This window comes from Prionailurus bengalensis, chromosome A1 (assembly GCF_016509475.1).
Source record: "Prionailurus bengalensis isolate Pbe53 chromosome A1, Fcat_Pben_1.1_paternal_pri, whole genome shotgun sequence".
Taxonomy (NCBI): Eukaryota; Metazoa; Chordata; class Mammalia; order Carnivora; family Felidae; genus Prionailurus; species Prionailurus bengalensis.
The window spans coordinates 91,744,448-91,759,818 of NC_057343.1; the positions used below are offsets into that span (position 1 = coordinate 91,744,448).

At 43.7% G+C, this 15,371-nt stretch overlaps 1 protein-coding gene across 1 annotated transcript; it reads right to left on the reverse strand.

Moving 5' to 3' along the window:
* Window positions 1–337: 337 nt before the first annotated feature.
* ZNF879 (zinc finger protein 879) lies at window positions 338–14,763 on the reverse strand. Its single transcript, XM_043585586.1, has 5 exons — window positions 14,441–14,763; window positions 13,252–13,319; window positions 8,804–8,930; window positions 8,288–8,383; window positions 338–2,525 (listed from the first exon to the last, which is right to left on the reverse strand). The coding sequence occupies exons 2-5, from the start codon at window positions 13,282–13,284 to the stop codon at window positions 1,078–1,080; spliced, it is 1,704 nt and encodes a 567-aa protein (XP_043441521.1). The 5' UTR covers window positions 13,285–13,319; window positions 14,441–14,763; the 3' UTR covers window positions 338–1,077.
* Between the last annotated feature and the right edge of the window lie 608 nt (window positions 14,764–15,371).

The window sequence follows — 15,371 nt, forward strand, 5'->3', positions numbered from 1 at the left end:
GGGAGATTACTTTTTATGTTGTTGGAATTATTACTCACATTTTAGAAATGCTGAAACATGCTAACTTGTTGAAGGGCATTAACGGTCCATTTACTGAACTTAGAGCCTGAAATTTTGTCTAGTGGCCCTCGAAGTGTGGGAGGGAGTCAAAATTACCTGGTTCATTTTACCTCCAGGTGGGATGGACAGTGACCCACACTGTGACAGGGCCTTCCTGGTGGATGGTAAACAAGAGCTCTATGAAGCAGGCACAGCCTGGGAGCCCAGAGTCATGTTCCTATGGCTACATTTTCAGATAACTGTTAACATTTATCAGTAGATTAACTTGCAAAAGCAGTAGTTGTCTGAATAACCTTTAATTCAGGTAATCACTTTCGGATAAAACCAAGTGAAATACCATGCATTTTGTGATTTAAAATAAAATGATTTTAGATCTGCTTCAGAGTTTGGAACAAGTAGGGAGAAAACTCACAGGACTGTGTGCCCGCAGAGTTTACAGAGTGATTTGCTTTTCAGGTAAATGGCCTGGAAAGCAGAAAAGAAACAACACAAAAGTTTCCACAACGACCAAGTACAGAATTTTCTTTGAAACTATTAAAAAACACATTTTAGTGACAATGAGGTAGTACAGGTCACCTGCTTACATTTCTTCTCCAAAACATTCTTCTGAGCATAACTGGCTTCCATAACACTTAAATGTAGTTTCAAAAAAATAGATTCCTCCATTAATCTAAAGTCTGGATTTTATGGCTGCACTTCAACATAAATCAACATGCTTCCCTGTGATGCTTGCGAAAGCTGGGGGGGCTCTCGTCACAATATCCCCAGGAAGAAGAGAAAAGAAACCTTACAAACTCTCTACCTGAAAAGCTATGGGGGGGGGGGTGGATAACATTTTATAGAGGCTTTCCTAATATACCTAAGGTTACCTGCATCATGAAGTCTCGTTTGAGGAGGTCTAAATTCTGAAGTTTAACTCACAATCAACTACCCTTCATCACTTTCTGCCCAGGATGAAGTTTTTGAAATTTAGTATGAAATGAACTTCAGTTGGAAGATTTTCCACATGCGTTTTATTTATAGTTTCTCTCCAGTGTGAGTCCTCTGGTGATTGGTAAGGGATGAGCTCTGACTAAAAGCCTTACCACATTCTTTACATTTATAAGGCTTCTCTCCTGTATGAATCCTCATGTGTGTCATGAGGGAGGAACTCTGTCTGAAGGCTTTCCCACATACTTTACAGTTAAATGGTTTCTCTCCAGTATGAATTCTCTGATGCTGAATGAGAGCTGAGCTTTGGTTGAAGGCTTTTTCACAGTCATTACATTTATAAGGTTTCTCTCCAGTATGAATTTTTCGATGAGTGTTAACTGCTGAGTGGGAACTGAAGGCTTTTCCACATTCTTTACAATTGTATGGTTTCTCTCCAGTATGGATTCTGTTGTGTATATTAAGCCGTGAAATCCAGGAGAAAGCCTTCCCACATTCGTTGCATTTGTAGGGTTTTTCTCCTGTATGAATTCTTTGATGCTGTATCAGAGCAGAGCTTTGGCTGAAGGCTTTCCCACATTCTTTACATGCATAAGGTTTCTCACCAGTGTGAATTCTCTGATGTATAATAAGAGCTGAGTGGTAACTGAATACTTTCCCACACTCGTTACAATTAAAGGGTTTCTCTCCAGTATGAATTCTATGGTGTCTACTTAGCCGCGATATTGAGGTAAAGGCTTTCCCACACTGACTACATTCATAAGGTTTCTCTCCAGTGTGAATCCTGTGATGCTGAATCAGAGAGGAGCACTGGCTAAAGGCTCTCCCACATTCATTACATTTATAGGGCTTTTCTCCAGTATGAATCCGTTGGTGATTATTCAGGGATGAACTTCCTTTAAATGTCTTGCCACACTCATTGCATTTATAGGGTCTCTCTCCAGTGTGCATTCTCTGATGTCCAATAAGAGAGGTGGTGAAACTGAAGGCTTTTCCGCATTCGCTGCATATGTAAGGTTTCTCTCCTGTGTGAACTCTAAGGTGCTGAGTGAGAGACGAGCTTTGGCTGAAAGCTTTACGACATTCCTTGCATTTATAGAGCTTCTCTCCAGTGTGGATTCTCTGGTGTTTACTCAGGGAAGAACTGTGGAGGAAGATTTTCCCACAGATGTTACATTTGTAACATTTGCGAACCGTGTTGACTCCCAGTTGTTTAAACAGAATGGAATACTGCTGTGAATGGGGTTTCCTTCCCCTGGAAACGAGTCTGGGTTTTCTAATAAGCGATGACTTTAGACTGAGATTTTTCCCTAGCTCAATACCCATAAAGCTCTTCTCCCTCAGGTATGTATTCTTGATGGTAACTAAAACTTTCCTGAAAGGTTTGTTCTTTTTGCCTTGCTGCTTCTCTAGCTTGTCCTCGTTTATGTAGGTTTTCCCCAACTTGAAGTCAAAAGGACCGTCACCTCGGAGTTTATTCATTACTTCCTGATTGTCTTCTTCAGAAACTGCAGTTTCAAACAAGCTCTCCCATCCTAAAATAAACAAAACGGGTAAGTCTCCCTTGCACGGAGGATAAAGAAAGGTGCTATCAAAATATACAAGGATAGGGGCACCTGGGTGGCTTGGTCGGTTGAGCATCCAACTTCAGCTCAGGTCATGATCTCATGGCTCATGGGTTCACGCCCCGCGTCGGGCTCTGTGTTGACAGCTCGGAGCCTAGAGCCTGTTTTGGATCTGTGTCTCCTCTCTCTCTGCTCCTCCCCCACCCACCCTCTGTCTCTCAAAAATAAACATTAAAAAATTTTTAAATACATATACAAGGATTGCTAACAAGTACGCCCTTGGATTCTTAGGAAAGGGTAGAGAGAAATAAAGGCAAGAGAAAGAAGCAGGGTGGGAGACATGCCTGAGTGCAGAGGGTCTGAGGACACCTGCATGTAGGTGAGCTGAAGAACTCAGAGAAGCCCCTCCAACAAAAGGAGCCAGGCTGCTTTAGTAACAAAGCTCAGGTTGGCAGGGCACAGGGCACTTGTGAGTGCAGCAGGTTGTGTTATTTATTCCTCAGCTTCCTCTCCCACAGCAGCCACCACCGCCCTTGAGGTAAGTCCACAAGAAAACTGCAGAGGGGCTAGAAGTAAAAACTAGAAGAGCCATTGGCCATAAAAAGCTCTCTGTAACACAGGGCCTCCATCAGTGCTATTTTGGAACTCATCTGAGGGCTATTTATGGTGTTATGATGGACATGTACTCACCCAAGGAGTATTTACTTAGTGCCCACCATGCAAAGATCAAGATCAGGAGTACGGGGTACATATCAGGCAAGAATTAAGTTTTCACAAGGTGTACATTCTAGCAGCGGGATATTGACAATGACCAACTGATCAAATAAACTAGGGATAATGAGAACTAAGAAAACAAACAAAAACAAGGTGATGTGCGGTAAGGGCAAACAAGCTGTATGACAAGAAGTAAAATTAAAGATGATATCTAGGGACGCCTGGGTGGCTCAGTCAGTTAAGTATCTGACTTGATTTCGGCTCAGGTCATGATCTCACGGTTCGTGAGATCGAGCCTCATGTCAGGCTCTGTGCTGACAGCGTGGAGCCTGCTTGGGATTCTCTCTTTCCCTCTCTGTCCCTCCCCTGCTCACACTCTCTCTCAAAATAAATAAACATTGAAAAAAAGAGATCTAAATAATAAGAGCTGGCCATGTAAAAATGTGGGTATAAAGATGATTCTAGTCAGGAAGAACAGCTAGCCCAAAGCCCTAAGGCAAGAGTAAGCTCTGAGTGTTGGAGGAGCCTAGAGAAGTCCAGTGTGGCCTAAGCAAAAGGGAACAAGAAGACAGTGTAACGAGGTGAGGAAAGAGGTAGGCAGGAGCCATACCACGTGGGTCTTGTAAGATACGAACACATGTGAAATTTCTTCTGAGGATCGCTGGGGGTTGGGGGATGTGGCAGTTTTGTTTAAAAAGGAATACAGGGTGCCTGAGTGGCTCAGTCGGTTAAGCGTCTGACTTTGGCTCAGGTCAGATCTCAAGGTTCCTGGGTTTGAGCCCCGAGTCAGGCTCTGTGCTGACAGCTCAGAGCCTGGAGCCTGCTTTGGATTCTGTGCCTCCCTCTCTCTCTGCCACCATCCTGTTCATACTCTCTCTCAAAATAAATAAACATTAAAAATTTTTTTCTTTTTTTAAATAAAAAGGACCTCGATGGTTGTGTGACAAATGGATTGTAATTGGGGGTCAGGAGAAACAAGGGCAGATGCAGAGCAGTTCACTTAGGAGACTGGATGGATGTGCACTGGCACAGCGGGGGGAGGTGGGCACATTCGTGATGTTCTGAAGGCAGAGATGACAAGTGTCTTCAACCTATAAATAGGATGTACAGAGTAAATGAAAGAAAGGACTCAAGGATGACGTCTAGCTCCTGGCCTGGGCAGCTCAATGGAGACTGGTGCCGTATAACGATATGGGGCATACTGGAAGAGGAGTACATGCTTGAGAATAATTTTCAGTCCACTTTTTGATCACTTAGGATACAGTGGAATCATTGCTTCAAAAAGAATGAATTGTATTTTATGAAAGAGCTTTTATTTTCTTAACTAAAAAGAAGATACATAATCATTGTAAGAAAATTGAAGAAAACACAGAAAACTATAAATACAAAAATAGAGTTCACCCATAAATACAACATACAAATATAATCACTGCTAGATATGGAATTTTGCTCACCAGAATTTGGGGGGACATGAGAAAACACTTTTACTTAAAAAATAAAAAATGGTTGAAACTACATTGCTTCCTACCCCCTCCTCACTTAAAAAAAAATTTGTGGGGACACCTGGGTGGCTCAGTCAGTCAAGCAGCTGCCTTTGGCCCAGGTCATGATCTCACAGTTCATGGGTTCGAGCCCTGCATCGGCTTTGTGCTGACAGCTCAGAGCCTGGAGCCTGCTTCAGATTCTGTGTCTCCCTCTCTCTCTACCCCTCCCCCACTCATGCGCGCTCTCTCTCTCTCTCTCTCTCTCAAAAATAAATAAACATTAAAAAAATTAAATAAAAAAAATTTGTGGGCTTCTCTCCAAGTCAACAAATGAAAGTTGATGGCATCATGTTTTCAAATTTTTTTAACTTAATTTTTTAATTTTTTTTTTAATTTTGATTTTAAATTTAAATCCCATTAAAGACTCCAATATCACTCAGAGCAGTAGGAAAACACTGGATATGTATTTCTTAATCTGGGGTAATATAATAAGGGGGAAAATGGTATCTCATTGCTTTAGTTTGTATTTCATTGATTATAATAAAATTGAACAGTTTTTCAAAGAATCCTGGGTGAATTTTCAATTCACATTCCTTGCCCTTTTAACAGTAATACTCATGCCTTTGTGCTGTAATTATTTATCCTCTAGACAATTTCTCTGTTTCTCATATTAAACCTTGGTATTTTATAGCCATAAAAGCAATCTTCATAACAGAAAAAAAACCTAGAAACTAATATTTTCAAAAGATTATTTAATAAAATATGGCTTACCAATACAACAGAGTTCTTTCAAACAGGTGGGCCCCTAATTAATGAGGGCTGAATAAGTGAAGGATATTCCCAATTTAAAACAGTTTGAGAATACATGCAATCTTTTTTTTTTTTTTAATTTTTTTTTAATGTTTATTTTTGAGAGAGAGACAGAGTGCAAGGCAGGGAGGGGCAGAGAGAGAGAGGGAGACACAGAATCCGAAGCAGGCTCCAGGCTCTGAGCTGTCGGCACAGAGCCAGATGCAGGACTCAAACCCAGGAACTGTGAGATCATGACCCGAGCCAAAGTCATATGCTTAACTGACTGAGCCACCCAGGTGCCCCGAGAATATGTACAATCTGTTTCTTTCTTTTTCTCTGTGTCTCTCTCTCCCTCACGCACAAATACACTCAAACAAATATTCACAACCTGAAAGGATAAACAGTAAAACACCAACAAAAGTTTATCATGGTTGGCTGCCAAAATTTCAGGGCAAACACCTTTTTTTTTTTCTCCTCTTTTTTACATTACCATGTATACCTTGTATGAATTAAAAGTAGCTAATTTTTTAATGCTTGCAAAAGACAAACACAGTCAATTTGATACTAATGATTTCTTTACCAACCAGAAAGCTCAGAGACAAATTTGAAACTCACCCATGGCTACCATTCCATGGCTACCATTCTTGTCCTGACCACAAACATATTTATTTTCTAAGGTTCTGACTGAACTTCTATTTTATCATTATTCTTACAGTTAGCTTCCTTGAATTGTTGGTGAAAGGTGGCAGAATACATGTTAGTGTGGAGTAAAAAAAAAAAAAATCCCTGAAGTAGGGGGGTGGGGAGCGGGGTAGCCTTGGCTCTTCAAAGCTAAGGGCCCTGTGAAGCCAAGTAACAATATTAAAACAAAACTCCTTCATACAACCTAATCAGTCTTATAAATTCCAAAAATAAGGAGACTATCCCATAATATTCTAGACAGAAGACCCCCAAACAGGGAAAAAAAACGGTTTTTTACACAGAATATTGGGGGAAAAGAATCAAACTAATGGAGGATTTTTATCAATAACACTCAATGCTCTACACTAGAGCAAAGTGTGAAGAAAAAAAATTGATGCCAGAATTCCAGATCTATAATTCTCACAGGAGAGATAAGAGGATTTATTTTAGATATACACAAATATAGCACGCACGAACCTTTCTAAAAACATTATTCAAGAAAATAGGCTAGTCAAACCGAAGGGGAAAATCTGAAGACCAGGCTCATGAATGGAAACATGAGACTGAGCTGACACAGGACCTGCGTCCTGCCACTGAGAGAAATAAATCCTGGATAAATAGCAGAGCACAGGAGAGACCCACCCTCTGGTGCTAGAATCAAAGACAAAACAGAACAAAAGCAAACAAAGACCAAACAAAACAAAACAAAACAAAACACCATCTCATAACAACAACAGTAACAAAAACAAAGACAAAGCAGAAAAGCAAGTAAGAGTTTACTGACCCAGCAACCCGCAGGAGTTTTAGAGACTGAGAGGTATATCCTAGCAACCAGGGCTGAAACATCGTATTTTGAATATTTTCCCACAAAAGATTTAGGAGAATGCCATAGTGAGTATCTGCAAACCTTCTGCCTATATTTGATTTATCGCCATTTTGCTACCCTGCTTTCTCTCTCTCATGTAGTATATAAATACACATACATCTGCTTTTCCTTTTTAGCTGAACCATATATAGTAAGTTGCAGACCAATAACATCAAACAAAAATGCAAGATACAACAATGAGGGATATATTGTAGCAATAGAAGGTTTGTTCAAACACAAAGAGAAGATAAATAATATAAGAAAAAAATCAGTCCAGGAGCACCTGGGTGGCTCAGTCGGTTGAACGTCCAACTTCGGCTCACGTCATGATCTCACAGTTTGAGTTCAAGCCCTGCATCAGGCTCTGTGTTGACAGCTCAGAGCCTGGAGCCTGCTTCAGATTCTCTATCCCCCCTCTCTCTCTGCCCCTCCCTGCTCACGCACGAACGTTCTCTCTCTCAAAAAAAAAAAAAAAGAAAAGAAAATCATCAGTCCAGGGGTGCCTGGGTGGTTCAGTCAGTTAAGAGTTCTACTTCAGTTCAGGTCATAATCTCACAGTTTGTGGGTTCAAGCCCCGTGTCCAGCTCTGTGCTGACAGCTTGGAGCCTGCTTTGGATTGTGTCTCCCTCTCTCTCTGCCCCTTCCCTGCTTGTGTTCTTTCTCTCTCTCAAAAATAAGTAAATAAACATAAGAAAGAAAAAAAGAGACAGAGAAAGAAAGAAAGAAAGAAAGAAAGAAAGAAAGAAAGAAAGAAAGAAAGAAAAATAGTCCAGTAAAAGCAAGAAAAACTGGGGAAGACATGACTCACAAACCTTTACGCAGGATATACTGTGTTGTCACATATTCTGCATTCAAATTACAAAGGACAGGGGTGCCTGGGTGGCTCAGCCCCTCCCCTGCTCGCACTCTGTTGGTCTCTCTCTCAAAAAAATTTAAAAAAAAATTTTTTAATTACAAATGACATCTGAGACAAGTGGGGCCCTCCTTGGGAGATTTCAGCTCTCCCTCCAAACCTCCAAATCAAGGACTCAACAAGGTAGAGAGACAGAGGACATGCCCTTCCCAGCATGTCCCACCTGGCTTGGCAGACATAGGAGGGTCCTGGTCAGTGTCTCCTGAGCACAGGCTCTGCCCTGATCAGCAGCACCCAGGCAGTGAGAAAGTGCTATGCCCATCTCCCAGTCACGGTCACTCACCTACACGTGGGTCTTGAGAAACTCCATTTTCCACCATCCAGGGGTCTTCCCCTTGCTGTAACTGGAAGATAACCTTTGGTTTGGAAAAGAGAATTCCTGTTCGTGAGCAAGGAGAAGAGAATGAGTCTGTGGTGCAGACATAAGCAGCCATCCTGGAACCCACATTCAGCTGCACGGGCTCCAGGGCAGAGGGATAGCTGTTCTGAGAGGGCCTTAAATTCCTGCCACAGAGGACAGCCGGGAGATGGTCTCAGGAAGAATAGCAGGGCGCTGGCCGTGCACTCTTGTACACTGGAACCTCCTGTGAGACCCAGGGGGACAGAATCTGGGGCACAAGACCCGCAAAAGCATAAAAAGAATGCCCGTGATCTACTCTACCAAACCAACACCTTTCTTGGCAGTGGGAGGGGACAGCAACTGCGGGCTGAACCTGGTCACACCCTCCAAGTGTCCTCCTTGGAGAGGGCACCAAGACGCTCCCCTGGAAGATTCTACATCACGAGGGCAAGTCCTTACCCAGAGAGACCAGGGTGCCGTAATTCTCCAGCATCACCTCCCGGTATAGGGTTCTCTGTGCAGAGTCCAGGCGCAGCCACTCGTCCTGGCTGAAGAACACGGCAACGTCCCTGAACGTCACAGACTCCTGTAATGGCAAACCCACTCCTGCTCACCTGGGACCATCACCCCAACGGGATGACTGAGCAGCAAGATCACCATGCAGGGTTCTGAGCATCTTGAGCCGAATACTTCTCAACCACCTCTCAGTGACGAAGCACATGTCTATCACATACCTTCTGTGAAGGAAGCACTGTGCCCCCGGGAAGATGAGGCACAGTGGCCAAACGAGAGAAGCACTTGAAATCATTCTACAAAATCACAACAATAGAAACACAGAACTTGAGATGTGGAAATGCACAATCATAGATACATGAAAAGCCCATTTTACAGCTCAGACCTGAGAATCGGGCTTTAGAAGGAAGCTCCAGCAACTCACTCAGGGAGGAACAGGTGAGCCTGGATTCTGTCATCACCTCAGGCCTTCTCTGTGTCCTGGCACAGACATTCACAGGCACAGCTTTGCCAGGAGAGGACCCAGGATGGGGGACTACAGGACCTTGCAATAAGAGCCAGGTGAGAAGGCTGTGGGTAGAACACTCCCTCTCTGCCCCAGAAGCCTTTGTTCTACCTTTCTCTTGCTGACCTGTATCACAAGTCACCTCTCTCAAACCCCTTTCTTTTCCTATTAAAAAATCTTTTTGCGGGGGGGGTTCCTGGGTGGCTCAGTCGGTTAAGCTTCCGACTCTTGGTTCTGGCTCAGGTCATGATCTCATGGTTCAAGGGTTCAAGCTCCGTGATGGGTTCAAGCACGTGACAGCGTGGAGCCTACTTGGGATTGTCTCTCCCCCTCTCTCTGCCCCTCCCCCACTCACTTTCTCAAAATAAACTTTAAAAAAATCTTTTCTTTTAAAAGTGAATTACAAAACATCAATAAGTAAAAGGAAAAGAAATGTTCATCTAACTTTCTACTACCACACACAAGCTTTGCTAACTTCTCTCTGTATATATGTATATATGCCTCTCAGAACTTTCTACTTACTAATATGGCTCTAGGTTTAAATAAAAATATTATAGATATAACTGTATCCCACTCAATATCTTTTTTAAAATTTTTAATGCTTTTATTTATTTATTTTTTTAATTTTTTTTTCAATGTTTATTTATTTTTGGGACAGAGAGAGACAGAGCATGAACGGGGGAGGGGCAGAGAGAGGGAGACACAGAATCGGAAACAGGCTCCAGGCTCTGAGCCATCAGCCCAGAGCCTGACGCGGGGCTCGAACTCACGGACCGCGAGATCGTGACCTGGCTAAAGTCAGATGCTTAACCGACTGCGCCACCCAGGCGCCCCTTTATTTATTTTTGAGAGAGAGAGACAGAGTACTAGTGAGGGATGGAGAGAGGGAGACACAGAATCCAAAGAAGGCTCCAGGCTCTGAGCTGTCAGCACAGAGCCCGATGTGGGGCTCGAATTCACAAACTACGAGATCATGACCCGAGCTGAAGTCGGACGCTCAGCCAACTGAGCCACCCAGGCGCCCCGTACTCAATATCTTTTATTTGTATAGATGGATCGATTTACTTAACTAATCTACTAGTGGTTACTTATGTTGTTTCCACTTTTGTAACTCTGAAAATGCTGGACTATGCATGGAGGCACTACTAAATGTCTTTTCAACAGCTCATGATCTCATGGTTCATGAGTTCAAGCCTGGTGTTGGGCACTCTCAGTCCAGAGCCTGCTTGGGACTCTCTCCCCCTCTCTGCCCCTCCTTCACTCGCTCTCTCTCCTTCTCAAATAAATAAACTTTAAAAAATAAGTCACTTGCCAGTCTCACAACTCAGGACTGCTTCCTCAAGGACCTGGTAGCTATCTCCTTGAATGTGCCGATCTCTCAGTCTCCTGGGAGGAGGCGGGTCTAACTTGTCACCTGATGAACTTCCAGACTGGGTTGTAGCCACTTAACTCTATGAATGAGCCTTCTGTCTTTGCAATCCCCTTGGTGGATTGTCTGTGATGAACATCACATTCTGGCTAAATGCTTATTCAATAATAAAAGTGTTTTCTTTCTATTCTGCCTTTGTGAAGAGGTTGGGAGGTGATTATGTTTTTATAATTCTATTTCCCTAAGTGCCACAAAAGGGCAAAGAAGGGAAGAAAACACTGTGGAAGGAAGGCTCATTTCCCTGAATCTGTTCCCCAAGACCACTGCCTAGTTGTGCTTTCTTTTCCTTTTACTGTTTTTCTTTCCTTTTCCTCATCTATATGAGCCTAGTCCTGCTTGTAAGCCCCAAATCGCCCAATATAATTGACCCTTGAACAACCTGGGTTTGAACTGTGCAGGTCCACATATATATATATATTTTTTCAATACAGCATTGTAAATGTATTTTCTCTTCCTTATAAATGTGTTAATAACATTTATTAATGTTAACTAACTAACTACTTTAGTAGTTCTCTAACTTACTTTATTATAAGACTACAGCATATAATATATACACCACACAAAATATGTGCTAATCAACCGTTATTGGTAAGGCTTCCAGCCAACAGTAGGCTATTAATAGTTAAGGTTTGGGGAGGAGTCAAAAGTTATATGTGGATTTCTCATTTGCAACAATGTGGATGGAACTAGAGCATATTATGCTAAGGGAAATAAGTCAATCAGAGAAAGACAAATAACATGATTTCACTCACATGTGGAATTTAAGAAACAAAACCGATGAACATAGGGGAAGGGAGAAAAAAGAGGAAGGAAAACCATAAGAGACTTTTAGGACAGAGAGAGACAGAGCATGAACGGGGGAGGGGCAGAGAGAGAGGGAGACACAGAATCAGAAACAGGCTCCAGGCTCTGAGCCATCAGCCCAGAGCCTGACGCGGGGCTCGAACTCACGGACCGTGAGATCGTGACCTGGCTGAAGTCGGACGCTTAACCGACTGCGCCACCCAGGCGCCCCATAAGAGACTTTTAACTACAGAGAACAAACTGAGGGTTGATGGAGGAGGTGGGCAGAGGATGGGTTATATGGGTGATAGGCCATAGGTGATAGGAGGGCACTTGTGATGAACACTGGGTGTTATATGTAAGTGATGAATCACTAAATTCTACTCATGAAACCAATACTACACTATAGGTTAACTAACTAGAATTTAAAGAAAAACTTAAATTAAAAGTTACATGTAGATTTTGGAGGAGGTGGGTAGTGGCAATGGGGGCGCAGGAAGGGTCAGAGCCTGAGCCCTTATGTTAGAGTAGTCTGCTAGTTAGGTTCTAACAGATACCTGGAGGCCAGCAACAAGGAAGTCATTGCCAGCTATCAGGAAAGTCAGAGGCCTGTCCTGGCAGCACTCCACAAGAAGCCAGATCAAATCAGACAGGCCCAAGATGTGGATGGCCAAATTAGGAAGAAAATTAGGAAGAAAAAGCTTGAAACCCTGCATTCCTGGCCCAAGTAGAATATTCCTAGTTAACAACTATAAATAAAGATAGAAACCCAGGTGGCTCAGTAGGTTAAGTGTCTGACTTCGCTCAGGTCATGATCTCACCGCTCATGGGTTCCAGCCCTGCGTCAGGCTCTGTGCTGACAGCTCAGAGCCTGGAGCCTGCTTCAGATTCTGTGTCTCCATCACTCTCTGCCCCTCCCCCACTCACGCTCTGTCTCTTAAAAATGAATAAACGATAAAAAAAAAAAAGATAGAAATCCAAACCCCAGAATGCAAAGCTCCCTCTTGAGCTCTCCTGCTCTTATCTTGCGAATATACTTTTTGCTTTAATAAACTTTCCTGCTGGGTCACTCATGAACTGTGCTGTGTATCTGTCCTTGAATTCTTTCTTGAAACAAGACCAAGAAATTTCAGCGACCCTCCAGGACGGGCTGGGTGAAGGCAACACTTAAACCCCTGCATTGTTCAAGAGTCAACTGTCCTAGAACATATCCCTGACCAACCTGCTGATTCAGAGGTCTTCTTCGTTGGAACTTCCTAGAAAATCACCTGGACCAAGGACTGCTGTAGTTGATTGGTCCTCAGTGCCTGGAGGGTAAAGCCCATGCATTTTCTCTTTGAATTCCTAATGTTATTGAAAAAATTATCTGACTTCCCCAAATTTCCACCCTTCATAGGGAAAACACATACCTAGATCCCTCACAAAGCTCTGTGTGGGTCATTGGCTTGGGACTGGGGGCACCATTCAATTCCTAATCAACAAGTACTTAATGATTAAGTGGAGAACTCACAATGAGACTGGCGCTGACACTAGAAAAACACCTTCCTTCCAAAGTCACCCTACCAGGCCCTCTGGTCCCTCCGTGGGCTTCACTGCCTTGTAAACCTCAACAATGGCGTAAGTGTGATCATGACCTCTGAACCAGGAAGGCAGTTCAAGAAAAAAGCCTCCACTCACCTGAACATGGGCTGGCAGCAACCTTGTGGCCATTTCTCCCTCCCTGCCGCCCCTCCTGGAGAAGGCACCTGAAATGGAGAAAGAAACAGTGAGGTCTCTCCATCCTGTCTATACTCCCACCCTCCTTACGCCTGACTAAATTAGAAATCTCCACACACCGAGCACCCTACAGAGAGAAGCCAGAGGGAACAAGTAAGCCCAAGCATTCCTGAGTTAGAGGGTCCATGAGCGTGGCCACCAAAACCAGGAGAGGCAGCAAGCATACTTCCAGCACGTGAACAGAGTAAAGGGCAGTCATGCCGGGCTCCCTGAGATGTTCATTTAATGAGAAATAACATAAATATTCCCCACATCTGCATTTAAATATTTCGGGGCTGTACTATAATAATGTAATCATAATAAATATATTGTATCTAATGTAACATACAACTATACATCATGCACAACAAAGTACAATAATATGATAATTATAATTCTTCATATAACATTTGAAGGAAATTGGAGTCCTTTTCAGGAAGAACCAAGCAAAAATTAGTCCTCTCTTCTCTTCCTTGGGAATTGTGCTTCCTTTATGAAGAGTTATCAAACCTCCTCAAATATAAATGAAAACATTACCCATCCACAAGGCTCGAAAGAAAGAGCATCACTAGCTACAAATGAATTTAAAATTTAGAGAAAAGGGAAGGAACTCAGCAAAAGGTCAAAATTAATCTAAACAACAACGAAAAAGGGAACAGTCAAATCACCAGAGGATTCCCTCCGGGAAAAGTGCCAAACAAGCATAGATGGCAAAAACTGATAAACACAAAATAAAGTTTAAACTCGGGGTGAGATGGGGGCGGGGGAGACCGAGGCCAGCGCTACCAGCAAAACCAGCCCCAGGGTTCACGGACCCTGAAACAGAGCACAGCTTCCCGCAATCTCGGTTCTGGGGCCACTTCTCCAGGAGCCTTGCCCGAGGCTGCAGCTCAGGCAGTGACAGCTCCGATTTCCCGGGGTGGGAAGACACGAGAGTGGAGACCTCCCCGGGCAACGCCTCCTCTCCGGGCCGCGTTCACCTGCCGAGGCCGCCACGGCTCAGACGCCCGGAGCCGGGGCTCGTCTGGGACTCCCGCCACGGCCGGCCCTCAGCCCTGGCCCCGCCTCAAGAGCTGTACACCCCGGGCCAGCTCTCACCGGCAGCCACTACCTGAGCCCGCCGCGACGGGGACTCCAAGCGGCCGACCGCACTGGAGACAAGCAGAATACCTAGCCTGGGGACATTTTTCGCCGCCGCCGCCAGGCCGCCGTGCACAATCGCGCCTGCGCAGGAGAGAGCAAAGGGGTACCTCGCCTTAACCGCAGTGCTTTCCTTTCGAACTATATTTCCCAGACGTCATCGCAGCCTGCCGGTCTACGGTGTCCGGAAAGGACCAATAGTCGTAAGGCTGAAGATAGTTTTTCTGGGAGCCTACGAAGGCTGAAGCCACATCTTTCTGCCTCGCTAACCTCTTGTGTTCTCTAGTACCCTTTTGGGAAAAAGTGGGTATGTATTTTAAAAGTGTGGAAAATTAGCCGCTCGCTGCTGCTTGTTCTTGGTTCCTGGAATGCAAAGATTTGGTTAGAGGCGAGGGTAGCTTTATTACCATACAGTTTGCAAACCCGGGAGTCTCAGTCTTGGTCTACAAACTGAAAGTACTCTCCAAGTTCTCTGCCCTTATCAAGGCTGGTCAGACCCAGGTCCCAAACTGCCACTTCAGGAACAGAGTGACAAGCAGGATACAACTCGCTTTTCTGAGCAGCTTCAGGATGTGGCAGCCCGTTGAAGAACATGAAGAGCATGGCAGGGGTCTTTCCTGCGAATATTGCTGAATTTTGTACAGCCTTGTCACCTCAGGCTGTGCCCACTGGTTTTATTTCTCTTCATCATTCGGCCTGATTAAAAGTCTAGTTTTTTTTCCCTGAAAATGAGGGACCCCATCTTGTCTGTTAGCTGTTGCTGTGTAATTATTGGGGTCTGTTGTTCTTAACTGTGAAAATCCATTTTACAAACTTTTGAATTTTAAAAAAGTTATGTCTAAATTTCACAATCTAAAAAAAATTTTTTTTCAGTTTTTTTAAATATTTATTTTTGAGAGAGA

Bases quoted from the DNA above. Each gene is read 5' to 3' on its own strand.
- ZNF879 (XM_043585586.1), bottom strand. From the start codon at position 13,284: ATGGCCACAAGGTTGCTGCCAGCCCATGTTCAG. The intron at 8,931-13,251 runs GTGAGTGGAGGC...TTGCCATTACAG, and splicing joins TGCTGCCAGCCCATGTTCAG to GAGTCTGTGACGTTCAGGGA. The intron at 2,526-8,287 runs GTGAGTGACCGT...TGTTTATTTTAG, and splicing joins TTCTCAAGACCCACGTGTAG to GATGGGAGAGCTTGTTTGAA.